Below are 18,765 nucleotides of genomic sequence, written 5' to 3'. Positions count from 1 at the left end.
TTTGCCAGCCCTAACATTCTATGATTCTGCATTGTATTTGAGACCATGGCTGGCACAGAGCACTCCCATAGTGAAAATTGGGTGACTTGGTATGTTGACTGGACTTGACTTCAGGCTTTTCTGCATTTCTGAGCTATATAGCCTCTTCTGACATCTTCTGACCCTTGAAATGAGCAGAGAGGGGCCTACCTGTGGCTATTTCCTTTCTGTGCTCTGTTAGGTGTCATCTTGAAAATGTGACAATGCAAAGTTTTCCAGTTGGCTAAGATGAGTTGAATATGTTTCAGAGGATCAATTTAAAGATAGATTTCAAATATGTTACTTAAGGTGAAGTGTTGGGCCTTAAAATTTCTAGCTCTTGAGGTCTCGTGACCTGATTCATGGTTGTGCTTCCTAATGATTAGTTAATGTTAACTAATGATTAATTAGTTAATGGTTGTGCTTGTAAAGTCATAGAAGTCTCATAACTTGCTATAACACTCAAACTTGTTTTGTATAAGTTTGTTGAAGTCACTAGCCAATCCTGCTTTCCAGGAAATTTATACCTCTCCCCTTTAAACAGCCATAGTTTCTACTTGGCTCAATATTAGTTACGCCACCTTTCAAGAGCAAAGTCCACCTTAGTGCAAGTCTGCATTCTGAGCATGCCCCATTGCTTCCTGAAGCTATCTCAGGGGGTTCAAAGGGAAGACACATAGGATTGGTGGTAGGGGGGTGGGGTAGGATGGGGTATAGTGGGGTACCACTGAGAATCGGTCATGGTAACCAATCCCTGCCTAGTCCCTGAGGAGAGTAAAGGAAAGAGAGGGGAGATGTGCATTTCTGCCTGATGAGGGAGTAAACTGACCCCAGGGAAGATGCAGCCAATTGTCTGTGGGGAAGGAGAGGCAATATGGCCCTAGTGGTTACAAGCATGAGCTCTAGTGTCATGAGCTCTCTGCGGTGGTATCTCAGTTCCACCAGCTACTGGCTCTGTGACCCTGGGCTAAGTATTTCTTTGTGTCTTCCATTTCCAAATCTGTCAAATAGAAATAAAAATAGTGCATAACAACAGAATGATCATGAGGGATAAATAACCTGACATGTGGGAAGCACTCAAAATGATATACACGGCGGACAATGGAAAGAGAAGATGAGAGACTCGTGGTGAGCTTCTCGTCATCTCATCTTTGACTAGAGGTGGTGCGGAGGGGAGGGTGATTTCATGGGACATCAGTCCCCTCACTAACCACCACAGTTGGTGGGTCATGGATCCAGGCAAGAGTCACCCACCCATCTCATTGCTCAAGGATCTCCCTCCACAGACTGCATGCTCCAGCTTCCCAGCCAGAGAAGGGCCACTGTGGAGCTATTGCTTTCCCCACTATAGCTGCCCAGGTGGATGCCACTGGGCAGCCCTGGAGGTAGAGTGTGTGGGCTTAAGCAGAGGGCAGAGAGTCATGCTAAATGGGGAGATCCCCAAAGCTGGGCATTGAGACAAAGCAGTGCTGTGGATAGCTCAGGCTTCCAGTGCCTGGGTCCTCCACAAATATTGTGTCCTCTCCTCTCCATCCACTCCACTTCCATCCAGGGACTGTCCCTGGCCCCAGGGAATGCAAGCTGGGGTAGGGGGGATGGAGGGGACTTTCAGCTACAATTTGGCTTGCAGAATTTATACGGTTTGCTGGGTTTTCCTGTTTTTAAAAATAAACTTCCTTCTGAAACATTGGTAGAGGTGGTGCCACATAACTGGGATCTCCAAGGGAGATTCTGGGTGGGCCCCTCCCTATTTCCCCCACGCCACTTCAGCAGCAGAGGCATGACCTTTCCCTTCCCTCTTCACAAAGTTGCCCAAGCTTCAGGCAGCTCTGACCTCATTAGCCTCGAGCTCTTGCAATGACAACAGCAATTTCATTAGATAGGTCCTCAGAGATGGCAAAGCAGGGCAAGGGGAACAGAGATTCTAGAGGACGGTCCATTGGTCCAAACTCCAAGGCAGCCTGTGAACAGTGAGAAGGTAGGGATCCATCTATGTTACAGCACCCACTTCAATACTTGGGGCCAACCTTTCATTTCCATCACCAAATTAATATACTGATTTGTGGAACTCAAGCTCAACAGAGTCAGAAATACACTTGTCTATTCTACAAAAATGCCTAAGGAACTGTTTTTAGCTTTCAGATAGCTGACAGGATGAGGGTTCATAGAAGGGAATAGTCACCACCAGTGACCCAAATAAAATAGCTGTAATTTATTGAGCAACCATGACAGCATTTTGGTAGGTTCTTTATACACAGTATAGAGATTAGTGATGGAAGGCCTAGCTTCTGGACCTAGCTTCTGCCTGAGTGTGAGTGCTGGCTCTGCTACTCACTCACTGTGTGATCTTGAGTGAGTTACTTAACTTCTCTATGCCTCAGTTTCCTCATATGTGGTGGATTCTGTGGTGTGGCACCCAGATACCCTCGCCTCCCCAGCATCGAGGTACTCCTTCCCCACCTCCTGGGAGAAGGAGTGTTGGTTGCTGATGACCCACAGCTGAGCTCCTGCCCCAGAACTGCCCTCAGCAGAAGAGAGCTGCCTAGACAAAGAGTTAGGTCCCTCCCTGGGGTTGCTGCAGCCAGTGACTGGTTGATTTGAGGTGCAAAGGCTGGGCTCCAGAACAACTCTGAAGGGCCAGCCCAGCTCCAGAGCTCCTTCAGGGATCAGCTGATTCCACGTAACTGTGTTGCCTTTCAGCTCTTCCTGCTCCCTGCCGCCTTCCCTCCCTCCCCCTCACAGGGGTTCCTCAATGAACACTCAGCAGGCAGAGCTCAGAGTCTCAGATTCTGTTTCCCAAGGAGCCTGACCTACATAATGTAAACTAGTAAATGTACAGAAAGGATTCCTCCTCCTCTTCCTTCTTCCTAATAAAGACATATTAACATAGCGCCTGCCCTGGCCTGTATTATGTCTAATACAATTTCTGGCACCTAACAGGCACGCTGTGAATAGGGAACCCCATCCTCCCTGCAAGACAGTCTACCCCACAGCCATCCTCCTGCTACACTGAAGCCGGCTGTCATCAGCTACACAACATTGGCCAAGCATTCTTATAAATCTTCTTTCCAACCCGTCCCTCAGTGTTCTTGGCTTCTTCTCTTTTATTCTCATCATTCCAGCTGGTGTTCTTTCTGTCATTTCTTCTCCTGTGTCCTTTATCTCATTCTTTTATCTCAGTTTCTTGCTTAAGCGAAATGCACATGAATGATGGTAGAAATAGTATATTGCATATGAATACAGATATATTTGGCAATGGCTGCCTCTGCTTGCCACCGCCCTCGCCACCACGGTTATATAAAATACTCATCACAATTAGTCCCCACTTGCTGTTTTATTCTGGAATAGTCTCCCACTGTAAGTATTGCATCATTTTGGAGGCAAGACCTAAGAAAGTCCCAGACTGTGTGAGTCAGGCCCTGAGCGATGAGCTGGGCACTGACTCATCAAATAAGAGTTGTAAGGTCTTGCTCAGGAAACTTGCGGAATCTCCCTCTTTGGAATTATTTCTTAAATAGAAGAAATTCTCATTTCCTGGGATAATTTAAGAGGGCTCTGGCTCGAACGCAAAGAAATACACTTGATGACTTAGAAAGGCTAAGTTTCCGTGCTTCCAGCATTTTTGTGAATTTTATGAAGACACACGAATGTAAAAGCTAAATGTCCTTTAACGATGGTTTCTTAAATTGCTCTAGTTATAAAAAAATGTAAATTCCACTCTCCCAGGTGGTAAGTTTGCCAGCTAGCAACAAAAATCGAAGATAGCTCACAAACTTAGATCAGCAGCATTTCAGAAAAAGGCGCAAAAGAGCGAACAGAACTAAGGAAGAACTGGGAGAAAAGATAAACCAGAGAGTGGCAGCTCTGAAGTAAACCCTGACCAAGAAGATCTCATTAGCTCTGCTTTTCTGGGCTGCTAAAATAGTTGAGAAATGTAAACGACAGTAATTTTATTTTAAGTCTCTTAAAAGAAGGCCGGTTGTTGCTGTCTTATTTTAATGCTACTGTATTGGTCTGCCATGGCTGCCATAACAAAGTGCCAAACACTGAGTGGCTTAAACAGCAGAATTTATTTCCTCACGGTTCTGGAGGCTAACAGCCTGAGATCAAGGTGTCGGCAGGGCTGGTTTCTCCTGAGGCCTCTCTCCTTGGCTTGTAGACGGCCACCTCCTCCCTGCGTCCTCACATGGTCTTCCCTCTGTGTGGGTCTATGTCCTGCTCTCCTCTTCTTGTAAGGAGCCCAGTCTTATTGCCTTAGGGCCCAGCGTACCCTCTGACCTCGTTTTAACTTAATTACTTCTTTAAAGACCCTCTCTCCAAATTAAGTCTCATTCTGCGGTCCTGAGGGTTATAACTTCAGCATATGAATTTGGGGGGACACAATTCTGTCCATAGCAGCTACCATGGTCTCCCTTGACTGTTCTTTCTGCATATGTTTTATAAACCCTTCATTGTATTGTCTCTAGAGAACGAGCAGACTGTGGTGGGGTTTGGGGAGCTGACCCGAACCTGTCCGAGAGGCTCTCCAGGAAGTCTCCCCCTTGAGTGAGCTTGTGGCGCCTCCCTCTCCTTGCCCTCCAGCTCCGCTGCGTGCCTCCTCTATGCCCTAGTTCTTGCCTATTAATTTCTCTTGGCAACACCCTAGCGCCTCCCCCTTGAGCTCCTATGTGGACTCCATAAATATTCTTTGTTAATACAGAGGATAGCATGTCAATGTGGATTAAGATCTATGGAGACAAGGCTTCCTCGTGCCCACAGTGGGCACGTTTACAATGTGAAATATGCCTGTGAGATAAGATGTGAGCTGAGTGTGGAGGGGGGAAGGCGATTGGTAAGTTTGTTGGGTGGAGCAAATTTTTACTGATGAAGGTGAAGCCACGGAGGCTCTGAGTAATGTGTTCTTTTCCCCAATCCAATTTCCACATTCTGTGACTGGGAAAGGCAAGAGAAAGTCAGGATGAGCTTGACTCATGATGACTCTAAGAAGCTCTCACTAAGGAAAGTGGTCACATGGACTTCACAGGCTGGGTGGAGGGGGCCTCTCCCCAAAGAGGGAAAACCTGGCAGACACTCACTTCTCAGTATGTGATTAATTGCTGTGTTGATAGAACAGTGTAGGCCTCCTCACCCAGGGCCCAGGCCCTGTGCCTGCCCTTCCTAGCAAAAGCAGCTGCCTGCTATGGGCTGAGCAGCTGGAAGTGAAACCAGGGGTGAGATGAGAGCTGCTGTGGGGGAGGGCGAAAGGGGGAGGAGGTTACTTCTTCTAACGTCATGTGCAAAAAGACGGCACTCCGAATGCTACAGCCCTTGGGGCTGAATGTCGAAAGCAGACGCCAAGCATTGGGGTGGCAACCTCTTCATGACATTTAAAACTGTTTCCCACGCCTCCCTGGAACCCCACTTCTGGCTCAAAGCTTCCTCCTCCCTTCACGGACCAGGGGGTTCTTGCACATTCCCGGTTTTCTATCATCTGGTCAATCTTTGCTACTTTGCTGTCCCCTTTCCCCCTCCCATCTCTCCCCTCTCTCCTCTCTCTCTCTCCAGCATCTCCTCCCACAGGAAGGTTGGCTCCCTGGATCTCCACAGCCCCTCCTCTCTCTTGAGAAGCCCAGGTCTGATTTCCAAAAGGAACTTCCTCTAGGCAAGTGTTCTCAACCTTAGCTGCCCTGATTAGAATCAAGTGCGAGAGTGTTTAAAATCCTGAAACCTAGGCAGCACCCCCAGACCCATTAAATTGCAATCTCTGGGGGAGTGGAAATGACGCAGCAGTATTTTTGAAGTCATTTTGAATTCTCCCACCTGGAGATAATTGTCTGCCTTCTGACCTCCCATGGTGCTTTATCCGAACTATTGTTAGAAACTTGCTTTTTTTAAAAGTCTGGCTCAAGAACAAGACTCTGGGCTTCAAATCCTGGCCTAGATGTTTACTGACCATGAGACTTTTGGCAAGTTTGTTCATCATTCTGTGCCTCAGTTTCTTCATCTGTAAAATGGGTTGGGAGTGAACACAATAATAGGCTGTACCTCCTAAGGTTGTTGTGAGAAATTAAAAGCCTAGATCAGTGCCTGGCATGTAACAAGAGATCAATAAAAGTCAGCTGTTATAGCTTTGAGTAGTCGGTAAGATTTTAAAGTGATAAATTTATGTCTAATCCATGGGTTCTAGAATTTTAGCATATATAAAGATCACCTGGAGAGTTTGTTAAAAAACAAGTTCCTGGACCCCATTCCCAGAGATTCTATTCCATAGTCTAATTCCATAGGAGTGGGGCCAAGGTCCTACATTTCTAACAGGTTTTCTAAGGATGCTATGCTGCTGGTCTGGGGACCCAACTGGGAGTATTGCTGGCCTAACCCACATCTGTGTCCTCTCCCACCCACTCCTTCAGCCCAAATAATAGCATGGGGACGACTCTGCTAGGGCTTTCCTAGAGTTCAGACACCAGAGATATTCCCCAACACCAGACTTGATCATCATTAGTCCAGCACCCCAGGTTCCAGAACTTGCCTGACTCATTCTCTCAGAGCAGAGTCCAGACTGCCCCTTTTGTACCAATCCAGAACTTTCAAGGAATAGGATGGATTCTGATGCAAGCATAACTCAAAACCAACCCCAACTCTGTATTGTTGTGATCCACTAGGCCTTAAATTAGAAGCCACAGGTTTGTTCAAAACAGTGAAAATGTGCAAAGTCTGCTTTCGTTTGCTCTTACTTCCTTGAATAAGGCCCTGCTTCTCTTTGCCTGGCCTCGGGGACCTCATGGTACTTAGTGACACACTAGAACCCCTGACTTGCGCTATCCCTGTGGATTTAAATCACTCCCTCAGCCAGATCTTCTTTGGCACTCCCTTTTAACGAGGGAAGAACACTGGCTTCTCCCTCAGATGAGCAAGACGCCATTTTGTGCATCTCGGGAGCACAGAGGTCCTTTCTTGGTGCTCTTGACCCCTATTCTGGCTTCTCTAATGAGATTTCAATTCTACGCATTTTTAAAATTTTTCTTCCTAGGAAGAGGCCAGAATACGTCCACCATTGTGTCTGGCTCTTTGCCTTTGTGCTGTTTATTTGGTTTTACCCACCTCTGTGCAGCCAGAGTATCTGTCTCATTACGTTCTCTTTTTAAGCTGACTCTTTATTTTGTTTCCATTTTAGCTCAAGTCCATTACACTAAATACTGTACACATTATTATCCCTTAAACGACTTTACTCAATCGGTTTTAGCGAGCAAGGTCAGGGCCCAGTGAGCTGGAAGACCAGCCCTTGAATTGGCTCTCAACCAAAACAGCCACCAGCCCCTCCTTTTCAAATCACTATTGCTCCAGAGGGATGGAGCTTTACGTCAGTGAAGAATGTATTAATTAAAGCAAATGAAAATGCCCTCTTTTGTTGTAATGAATTTAGGTCTTGCAGGCCATTTTCTACGGGGTCGCCTTCCTGGAAGATGTGCTGAAAAGAATTAAAGAGAAAAAAGATGTTAAGTTCATAACTGCCTTCAAGGACCTGCTTTTCACCACACTGGCTTTTCCGGTATCCACAGTAAGTTACAAAGATGTGTGTGTAATAGAATATATGTGTACATATGGACGAATACTTCTTCTGGGTAGCAAGGCTGTTTGGGAGCCATTATTGTAATCCAGAGCAACTGCAACTGCATAAATGTCCTGTCTGAGGACTGCACCACATGGCCAGGGGCTTCGGGAAATAGGGCGCATTCTGACCAGAATTATCACTAACTTTTGCATCTTTGTGAGTGTTTGATACAAGATCCTTATTGCTGTCAAATGGGCAAGTTTTAAAGGACCCTTTTTAATCAAAATACAACTTAGAAACCTTGGTTCCATCAGAGTGATGGGATTGGAGGGTGCTGGAGTGGGAGACGACTAATTTTCCTTTTTATACATCTTGTTTCACTTGCTACAATAAGCATATGTTACTTCTACAAGTGGGAACCATTAAAAAAAAAAGGTATGAGAACCTTCAAAGTTAGCACATGGAAAAGACAATTGAGGAGAGAGAGACAGTCTGTCTAAAATACCTGTGTGGGGCACACAGTGAGCACCTCATCCATTACAGAGAATGAATGGACATTGGGAAGAAGTGAGACATGTAAGCTTGTTTGCTGACAAGGTCTGCATTTCTATGACATTGTGCATGTTTTCATTCAGTAGTTAGAATGGAAGCAAACTGAGATCAAGCACACAGGCCGCCCAGCAGGGCCTATAATTAGAAATGACTACCTCCTTCTACCTGTCATTGTCCTGCTTCCTTTGGTATTGAGACTTCAAACTGAAGTGCAAAATGAAACTCTGCAAACACTGATGAGTTCTCAGATATCAGAGCAAGTAGTGGCATTTCAGTTTTACTTTTCAGGACACCTCCTCATCCACCTCCATAGATCTAAGGGCCAAGATTTTTTTTAATAACAATGGAGTTTATTCTTTTTTTTTTAAGGCTTAGAAAAGGAACCTTTGGAATTTAAGATGAGAGGAAGATTGGAAGATTAATAGTTTTTTTTCCCATCTCAACATTGACTTTGTAAGGTAGAAGACAGACACTGAAAAGATAGCCAAGGGTATAAGAGGAGGAGGACCAACCCAAAGCTCTGAGCAATGGAGAGATCCAACTCTCAGTTAAGTAGCTTGTGAACTAACTCTCCTGGGAGCTTATCACTTCTCTTCCCCAGCGTTCCTGCTCCCATTGTCATGCTTAATTAGAGGGTGGGCAAGGAAAGTGTCAGACTCAAGCTACTCCATGGGGCTGCTCTGGCGCACTCCTGGTGAAAGCTTAGAGAGAAGTCACTGGTTAGAACGAAATGACTTACTGGTCTATGAATCCCGTTTATCTATGTCCTCTCTGCCCACCACAATGACAAATAATTGATCTCTATCTCTCGAGAATCCCTAGAGAGAGTGGATATAGCAATTCAACAATAAGAAACTTTTTTCTTTATGTTAAATTTCTATAATGTATATGAAGATATCATTAAATTTGGTATCTGTTTTTATTTTGCTATGTTTCCTTGGTTATCTTAGAAAGCTCTGATTGAAAACAAACTTAAAAATGTTATTTTTGTGTTTTATTTTCCAGTTTGTATTTTTGTTGTTCTGGATCCTCTTTCTCTATAATAGAGAACTCATTTACCCTAAGTTCCTGGATGTTATCTTTCCAGCGTGGCTGAATCATGCGATGGTGAGTGAGGGGAAAATTCAGTAGATATAGAAAGGCAATAGCCTCTGTCCTGAGAACTCCAAGATGCCTCATTAGTGTTTCCAAACTTCTCAACCTCCAACATCCCGATCAGTCCCCCCTCTCCATCTTGTCACTATTTATTTAAAGAGCACAATGTGGATACAAAATGAACGAAAACTGGTATGGTAGTTGGAGTCACTGAGAGCAGAGGGGATGTCCAGGCAAGACTCTTTGCCAAGTTGCTTATGAAGTCATTGAAAAGACACGTAGCCATAAGGGCAGGCAACTTCTTGGTGGCTGCGGTCCTGAAAGAGAAGCAACTTCAGCAAATAACATGTAATAAAATTCTGATCTAGAGACGGGATCAAGCAAGCTTTAAAAAAATCCACACCAACATCCAAACAGCATCTTACAACTCAGCAGCAGTTTCTTAGCTAACACTTGGTAAGTACTATTCACCACAAACGCAATTGTTACTTATGTATTTCTATGAATACATTCCCCTTTGATTTTTTTATTCATGCACTTCTTTTTGAGGGGCTGAACAGCAAACAGAACCTATTCTGAGATATTTAGGTCACTGGTATCTGAGTGCCAGTAACAGTGACCTGGACAAGTGGAGCTGGAGCAAGTCGTCCAGATCTTGGATGGAGGAGGAGTTCTGAGTCATTAGCTCTGCACGCACAAAGTAATTGTTCAAAGTTCAGCTCAGTTTCTCAATACTTACAACTGCATTTCCACATCACTCAGGAGTTCAGAAGGAGGTATCAGATTCTGTGAAGCAAATGGCATTAAAAAAAACAGGGGGAAACTGGTTACCAGGGAAGGAGTAGCATATCAAGGCTCCCCAAGTTCACAGACTTTCTTCAACTCCTAATCCTAACATTGTCTTAAAACTCACATGATTACCAATTTGGAAAAGCAACCCAGTCCATCAACTCTCGCCTTCACATGTTCCTCTCACCCCCCAAAAAAATGTACTTTCACTTTAAATATGTGCTCAGTGAGATACTGATCATGAACTGACTAGGATACACAAGTTCTGATCTAACTTAGAGTTCAGGACCAAAACTATGTATTAAATAAGTCTGCCTCTCAGGGACTCCTTCTACCACCCTCTTTTTTGTCAGAACACCTCCTCGTCTTCCCAATTTCCATTAACAGTAATTTGAGACACCCAAGTAGAGAACATTCCTGACATTTTATGGCACTTTACACTGTACTAAGGCTGTTCCTCAAATAAAATATGAACTCATTTAATTCACACAACTTTTTTTAGATAACAACTATAAACCTGATTTTTACAAGTTAAAAAAAGAAAACACTCAGAGAGGTTAAGTGATTTGCCCAGGGCCAACGAGCTCATAAGTGGGACAGCTGGATTCAAATACAAGGCTAATTCACTTTTGTTGATGTTTACTACAGTAGGTGCAGAATTTATGGTTTGATCTGATTTCTAGTTCACCAGGCAATGAAAAGGATGTCACTTTGCTTGATTAACATAGCAAAGTGAGAATTCTCACTTAAAAAAATAAAATCCAGAATCCCCATCTGGATGCTAAGAAGCCAAAACTCAACTTAAGAAAGTGAAGTGATTTGGGACAGCTCACTGAGCTAGACGTTACTAAAATAAAAAGGCAGAGTATTGAAAGTGTCTTTTATTTGGAGCCAAACACGTTATATCAAACACCTTTTCAAGGCTTTGTGAGCTCATCTAGTAGTTTTCCTATAATTATTACAAACTTCCTACCTCTTTGGGATTCCATTTTCCACATAGAAGTAAATTGAGTTTCTTCCAAATAGTTGCGCTGGTGATGCCAGCATTTGTGACCTTGCTAAACAGCCATATGGATTTTGGTTAATTTTGGAAGCAGATAGCTGGATAATGTACATCACATCCATGATCTAGTTAGTAAGGCAGATACTATCCAACAGAGATCCTAAATATTTTTGTGCCTTCACACTCTAGGGTTTCCTTTGATCCTGTTTCTTGTGCTTTGGTCAATCAAGCAACCTGAATCCCTTAGAGAGAAGGGGCTAGGATCAAAGAAGGTGGGACAATGATGACAAAGAGAGAAGAGAAGGATTTAACCTGCCTTGGGTCAGACACAGACTCTTCTGTGGTGCTATCAGCTTAATTGGAGGAACTCCCAACAGAGCCATTTCTAGGGAAAATGTTGGCATCCACAAAGCCAGCATTGGGTGTCCCTAATGTGATTACTCCCAAAACTCCCATGCTTCCTTTTGGTGTTTGCTCCAAATCCAGTGTCCTCATGACTACCTCTCATCCCTCTCTTCCAGACTGTGTCCCTCACTCTGGACATTTTCTGTCCTCGCTATTAAATCCTCCTGGTCGATTGCCTCAAGGAAGGCTCCCTGATAACTTCTTAAATACTGGTGTAAATGAATATGGAAATAGCTGCTACCAGGTCAATTTGTTAACACTCACCATGTTTTAACAGTGTCCTTCCAGGACAACCCAAAAAAGTGAATATACCCCAAATCCATCACTTTGGCCTCCTGAGTGATGATGGACAGTCCTCACTAGTTGGCTCCCTGTGGGGCTGGCTCTAAAAGGAAGTCACTCCCTGTTCTGCTCCTTTTTCTTTTCCACAATATGAGAATTCTTGCTGTAACTAGCCAGTGTCATGCATTCCTGAAAGGTTCTTTCATTTCACAACAGTCCTTCTGTTTGCTATTCTAGTCTTAGCTTTGGAATATTTTCCCTGTGGTCATTTGTGAAGGTGCCCCGGGTTTTATGAGCAGTATTTGTCAAGTTAAGAAATATCACTCTCCCCTTTGACACAGTGTGGTTCTAAGACTTCATGATTCATCCAGCCTTTGGAATTCTCTCAGCCCAACCCTTCTAGCTCATTGTCATTGCCGTAGGAACACTCAAAGCTGACTATCATCTCTAATAGATGTTTTTCTACCCTTGTTTTGTATCCAAACCGACTAGTAACGTCAATGAGATATTTACATCGACCATGGACAGGCTGTCGTTAGCTAGTGCCCTAGGAACTCCCATTTGAGCCAGGCTGCCTTATTTAAAGTAGATCAGCCCAACTGTTTTATTACTAAGCAGTTCTCCAGTCTTCATGAAAGAAGGGAAAAAAACAGCAAAGTATTCCTCCAGGTTTTGCAAGAAAAACATCAGCTCCTCAGGTCTTATCTAAGTGATTACTAAAGATAGAACCAGAGCAGACAGGTTTAAATAGCAGGAAGAGGATCCAGTAACTGAGGAAACTATCACATCCTAACCTGTAGGGAGCTGGGGAAGTTATTTCTCTGGAAATCAACCTAAATCGTTTAGGTTACCCCAAAAGAGAGGTGAAATAGATCAGAGAACTCCCTCAGAGCCCCTCTACATTTGAAAACAGTACATGATTATCTAGAGAGTGCGTGTAAGCACTTTATAAACTATCAAGGACTGCATAAATATGCTATTATCATGTAAAACTCTAATGCGTGATCACAGGGTTTTAGAACTGAAAAGTCTTCGTTGATATTAATGGAGATTTTAGAACAATCTGCTCATAAGAGAGAGGCCTTATCTTGGCTCTTTACATTGGAGCAAACACCAAATACAGCTACTTAGTTACTTATTGTGTTGTCATTCATTCACTTGGAAAAATAATTATAAAGTACCATGAAGTACCTGCTACATGTGTAACACCATGATCGATATTTGAGAAGGGTTTTGACTTCTAGTGCTCTTAAATCCAATTTAGCCTAGTATATACACCCACATAGTTGAAATAATAAAATAACAGTTAATACTAATACAAGACATTGACATAGGTGGTGTCATGAAGTGGCGTGTGTCATTACTGCCAAATGAGCGACATGGATAAGAGGGCTTCTATGTCCTCTGTGTCCTGCTTTGGCTGTGACTGACATGTGGGTCATGACTGAACAACCTAGAAGGCCTTTGAGCCCTCTATGGTGCGCCGGGGAGTCAAAATGTCAAAGAAGTACAACTCTAAACCTTCCAGTTTCTTCCTCACTCACAGCATGCAAGATATTGGCTATCACTAAATTCAGACCCAAGCTCAGATTATTCTCTCCCACCCATAAGCTTGGTGTGAAATTGTTGGGCCGCTAAGTAGAGGTAGGTAAGTCCTGATGAGGAAGGAAGGCCAGCTGTGGGCACATCAGCACCAGATGGCTGCCCTTTGTCCTCAAACATTACACATCCCTCCCCCATGCCTTCCTGGTTCCTCACCCCACCCTTCCTCTGAGCAGAGGAGACCCACAATCTAGATAGCTCTGAATAGCTTAGTGGTTTTCAACCTTTAGGAAACAGGGCACTTTGTGAATCTGAGGAAACCTATGGATGTTTGCCCAAGGAGAACACAAATACCCACAAATTTTGTGTACAATGTTAGAAGGTTTATGGACCCTCAAAATTCCACTTATGGGCCTCAGGTTAAGATCTCCTGATATAACTGAGCATATACTTGAAAACAGGGCCCCAGGTGATTTCTCATGCTGACTTCAAATCAAAAGACAAAATCAAGCATTATTCATTTTTAAAAAGTTATTATTATGTGCTTAATGCTGTTTTATTCTCTATGGCATGACAAGAGAAATATGAGATATGGTTCCTAACATCAAGAAGCATAAATTATAGATACTATATATCTAATCTTTTATATATACAAAAAGATATATAGATCATATATGTATATCGTCATACATCGCTTAACGACAGGAATATGTTCTGAGGAGTGCATCATTAGGCAATTTTGTCATTGTGTGAACATCATAGCCTGCACTTACACAAACCTAGAAGGTATAGCCTACTACACACCTAGGCTGTGTGACATTAATCTTATGGGACCTCTGTTGTATATGCAGTTCACTGTTGACCAAAACGTCACTATGTGGCACATAACTGCGTCTGTGTACATATATTTATATTGGTGTGTGTATGCATATACATACATCAGCCTTTTAACTTGCTAAAAACAGAGGCTGTGTTCGGCAGCATCTTTGGGAGAACGTTTGTGACAGTTAAAAAACAAAAATAAACCCGCCTAATATTTTTCCCCAGAAAGTCTGTATCTGAAAAGAAAGAGGGACCTGGTCAGGGTTCCCATGGGGGCTCCGCCTCCCATCCACTTCTGCTTCCCCAGGATATAAGACATAAGCCAGAGTATGTTCTGCTGATCTAGCGCCCCAGCCCACACCTATAGGCTGGTAAGTGACAGCCTTTGGAGGGTACCCGAAGCACGGTCCACAGTGCTCTGTGGGCAGTGAGTTGGCTAGAGAGCAATCCCCTCCAAAATGTCTCTGTAACCCACATGCTATTGACACCATTTTTGTAAACTATTGTCTCAGCATAGGGAGTCTGCTTTTTATTATATATATTTTTTCTATGCTATATAATCTTACATAATGTATAATATAGTCCAGCTAGTATATATAATAATAAGCAAGACATTTGGCTTTAACATAAGGAAGGGCTAAGAAGCATTGACAGAGTGCCTGCTATGTCCCAGGCCCTCTTCTAGGAGCTGAAGATGCAGAAGTAAACAAGACCACCAAAAAGATCTGTCCTTGTGGAGAACACATATATCTTGGTGGGGGGGACAAGAATAAATGTATACATGATAAATGAATAATACACTGCCAGGTAGTGAAAGTGCTAAAACTAAAAATAAAGTGGAGTAACGGGACAGAGTGAGGAGTGTGTCTGTGTTTGGGGTGTGTGCGTGTAGAGGTTGTAGGTTTAATAGGTGATAGGGCAGTCCGGGTGGGCAGGGACGCTCTACGATGAGCCAATATTTTAACGGAAATTTGGATAAAATGAGACAGGCAGCCACAGGAAGTTTTGGCAGAATACGGGCTCCAGCAGACAGAGCAGCAAGTACAAAGCCCCTGAGAGGAAATGCTGGCATCTTTAGGAAGCAGCAAGAAGGCCAGTGTGGTTGGCTCAGAGTGAATGAAGAGGAGAATGACAGGACAGTGGCCAGGGTTTGGATTATGCCTCACATGATTTATAAGGAGTTAGGATTATATTCTGAGTATGATGGGCAAGGGCATCTTTTCAGGGAGGCCTTACCTGCTGGGGGAGCACTTTTAATGTTTAAACTATATAAATGATATAAAGGCTGAGGGACAGGCCTTACCTGTCCCTTCTCAACATACTACATGTTTTATATATACATATAAAATAGTCCTTAAGGATATATATATGTGTGTATCACTCTTTCTTCCTTAGCACTTATCTCTCTATCTCTATCACCTACAAATCTAAGTTTCTATGTGTCTACATCTATCTATCATCTACCTATCTACATTGCATTTTACTTATCTTGCTCACATTTCAAGATGTGATGCACAGAAAATGAACTCTAAGGGTGGGCACAGTGGAGGTGTGATGGGAGAGCGGAGGCGTGCAGACCAGTTAGAAAGTGTTTGCCGAGTACAGCAGGAGATGATGGAGGCTGGGATGAGGCACGTGGCAGTGGAGTTGATGTGCGTGTCTTCAGTATAGATCATGAATGTAGAGCCATCAGGATTCACTGAATTATAGCAAAGAAGAAGAGATAAGATTTCCAGCCTAAGACACAGGGAAGGGGTATGGATAGAGCTGCTATGGAAGGTGCAAGGATTGCAGAGGAGGAAATTAATTGTTCTGTTTAGATGTGTTAGAGATGCCTATTAGACAGCAAAATTTAGACGCCAAGAGAGGCAGTTGGACACATAAGCTGAGGGGAGATTTCTGGGTGGGTGACATAAATTTGGTTGTCTTCATTAAAGATCATTTTTAAAGTTAAATAAGAAAACCTAGGGAGTAAGTATGGTTGGGGAACTATCCCAGGACTAAGCCTTAGAACATTCCAACTTTCAATGCTTGGGAGGAAAAGCAGAAGAATTGAAGAAAGGAGGTTGAGAAGGAGGTGCCAGTGAGTTAGGAGGGAAGCCAATGCTGTTTAGTCTCCTGGAAGACAAGTATAAAAATGTTACAAGAAAGAGGAAGTATTTTGTGTCAAAAGCTGGTGGGAGGTCAAGTGAGATAACATGTAAGATGATGAGTTAGAATTTTCCATTGAATTTGGCAATATTGAATTCTCTGGTGACTTGTAGGAGAGCAGTTCGATGGGTGGTGGGGGGAGGTAGAGCCTTGGTAAGGCCGTATGTATCCATTTCCTGTTGCTTCTGTAACAAACTAGTACAAACTTAATGGCTTAAAGCAACACAAATTTATTATCTGATAGTTCTGAAGGTCAGAAGTTCAAAATGGGTATAATGGGATAAAATCAAGGTATCAGCAGAGCTGCATTCCTTCTGCAGGCTCTAGAGGAAAATCTGTTCCCTTGCCTTTTCCATCTACAACCTGCCTCCATTCCTTAGTTCATGGCCTCTTCCTCTTTCTTCAAATCTGTCGTACCGTTAAATTCTAAAATCTTCTCTGGAAATTTTCTACTCTAGATCTGGTGTCCACATTAGAAATAGAAAACATGACTTCCAAGTATGACCGGAAAATGGTATTGAACAATAACTCATCCTGTGATTCTAGGAAAGGTAGAGATACACTAGTTAAGCCAATGAATAGATGTTACAATGGCGTACAGAGGGAAAGATCCTTTTTCAGAGCATTGTTCTAAAGCTCATGAGCAGGAATGAAAATGGAATCATTTACCACACCCTGATATTTACTAGGATATTTTTTGAGTCTTAATCACTGCAGTGCTATTTGTGGATTGTCCTCTTGTTTTAAAATACTTTCTAGCCATCCTTTTATTCATTCCATTCACTTCCCAATCTAAGGTAGGGTAGACTCTCCAGTGGCATTCACCTGGGAAACACTGAGAAGTTAAACGAGTGCTTAAAGCTTGGCAGTGAAATCAGAAGCTAAACTGGGATTAGGAAGCAGAATTAGCTGAGTAAGGACAATAAAGCCATCTTGCCCCTCAGGAAGTCTTAAGGTAAACAGAGGAGATTCCGATAATGAACTGGCAAAGGATTACCAATCCCCTTAAGGTTTTATATAACCAAAACCAAGCAACCGTGGTGCCTGCTTTCTTCATCTCTTGCGAGCAGGAAGCAGATTGGCAAAAGTGTATCTTCTTTTATTTAAAATCCCAATTCTGGGAATTTCCAATGTGTTCTAAAGAGTAGCTTGCTTTCACAATTCCATTATCCAGTGATTTTCCATCAACAGGCTGCCTTTTGAATAGAAGAATACCAGTAGAAAATAGACCCCAATTTCAAAATCAAGGTCAAAGGTTTTTATTGACCAAAAAAATATACATGTTCTCTAATAAATTGCTAGGAATTTGAGTAATTGAAATCATTCTGTGCCCTTGAGGGTTTGCTAGTAGGTCTCCCCTCCTGTGTGCTGTAACCAATCCTCACTTCCATGGGAACCATGTGTAATTCTACCAACGGGAAGAGTGACTTTGTACTGGAGAAAAACTAGAATGGAGAAACTCATAAGAGAAGATCCTAAACCCCTCTGAAATACCAAGAGAAAGAAATAAAATCTCAGTGAGTAGGAAAGAGCTAAAGTCCCGTGATCTCAGAATAGAAGTGGAAATGCCTAAGAGCCTGGTGGGTGGGTGAGAGCCTTCTCTGTCAGATTCAAAAGGACACCCCTTCCTGATTAATGATCCTGCCCAGAAAAGGCCTTATCATGCTTCTAGTTGCTTCGTAACTCCACAGGCAGACACTCTGACAGCTGCTGAGTCCCATCCTTGCCTTGAACAGGTCGCTGCTGAAGGGCTTTCAGCCCCCATGTCTCTTTCCCTCGTCTCTTCCTCTTCTCTGCCTACAGAGCAGTCGCTGTACATGATTGGGAATTCAGGTTGGTCCAAGTCCTCTATCTCTGTCTCACCTCCAGGTCCTTGGTTTACCAGGCAGTAGAATATTTCTGCAGGCCGTTATCTAGTCTTCTTGATGGTGACTCCACTCCCCCACATATTACACACCCATCGTATGGCTTCCTAGCTCTCAGATGCTTTATGTCTTGAGTTTTAAACTCTCAGCCCTGCCCTTCATTCCTCTTTCCCAACCCATGGGCACCTTCATTTACATGTAGGTACTTGCTTTGCCAACTCCTTCCTAAATCTCACCGATTCTTCCAATCTACCACTAGCCTTACTTACCAGCTTCATCTTCTTTCTGTCACCTTCACGTATTCACTAGATTCACCCATTTTCTCTAAAATTTTACACTAGAGCAAAGCTAAAGAGGACTGAGGACAGGGGGACAAGAGTGAGCTCTTTTTCTAGGGAGCTTGTGCATTAAGCTGTGTGAAACGGGGTGACTGCCAACTCTGGGAGTGTGAGTAGAAGATTTGCTCAACATGGGGATCCTGACTTTATGCTCAGTGGTTCTACAGGGGGCCGGGTACGTACTTGCAGTCTTGTAGCAGTGCACTGATAACTGAAAGTGCCTGGATGCCATTAGAGAGCACCTCCATTAACATGAAGATCTACAGGCATGTTGGCACACTCTCTATCTAACCACTCAAAGAGTCAGCTATCTAATTGTGAATGTTTAAAAACAGAATGAAAACCTGATGCTAGATAACAGGCCTGCTGAGC

The 18,765-nt window shown here is 43.3% G+C and overlaps 1 protein-coding gene and 1 long non-coding RNA gene across 6 annotated transcripts in view; one reads left to right on the top strand and one right to left on the bottom strand.

The window, feature by feature from the left end:
• ADTRP (androgen dependent TFPI regulating protein) overlaps positions 1–18,765 on the top strand; it is a 64,760-nt gene that overhangs the window by 9,088 nt on the left and 36,907 nt on the right. For all 4 annotated transcript variants that reach the window (XM_008523182.2, XM_070584066.1, XM_070584065.1 and 1 more), the window contains 2 exons: positions 7,421–7,555; positions 9,107–9,208. In XM_008523182.2, coding sequence (XP_008521404.2) covers positions 7,421–7,555; positions 9,107–9,208 — 237 coding nt within the window. The remainder of the gene's footprint in view (positions 1–7,420; positions 7,556–9,106; positions 9,209–18,765) is intronic.
• The window catches only part of LOC139077252 (uncharacterized), a 69,271-nt gene continuing 59,591 nt past the window's right edge, over positions 9,086–18,765 (bottom strand). For both annotated transcript variants that reach the window (XR_011529603.1, XR_011529605.1), the window contains 2 exons: positions 9,936–9,982; positions 9,086–9,513 (listed from right to left, as the gene is read on the bottom strand). This is a non-coding gene — a long non-coding RNA (uncharacterized lncRNA). The remainder of the gene's footprint in view (positions 9,514–9,935; positions 9,983–18,765) is intronic.

Source organism: Equus przewalskii, chromosome 19 (genome assembly GCF_037783145.1).
Source record: "Equus przewalskii isolate Varuska chromosome 19, EquPr2, whole genome shotgun sequence".
Classification (NCBI taxonomy): Eukaryota; Metazoa; Chordata; class Mammalia; order Perissodactyla; family Equidae; genus Equus; species Equus przewalskii.
Note: the sequence above shows the minus strand (reverse complement) of the source record. Positions and strands in the feature narration are given on the sequence as shown.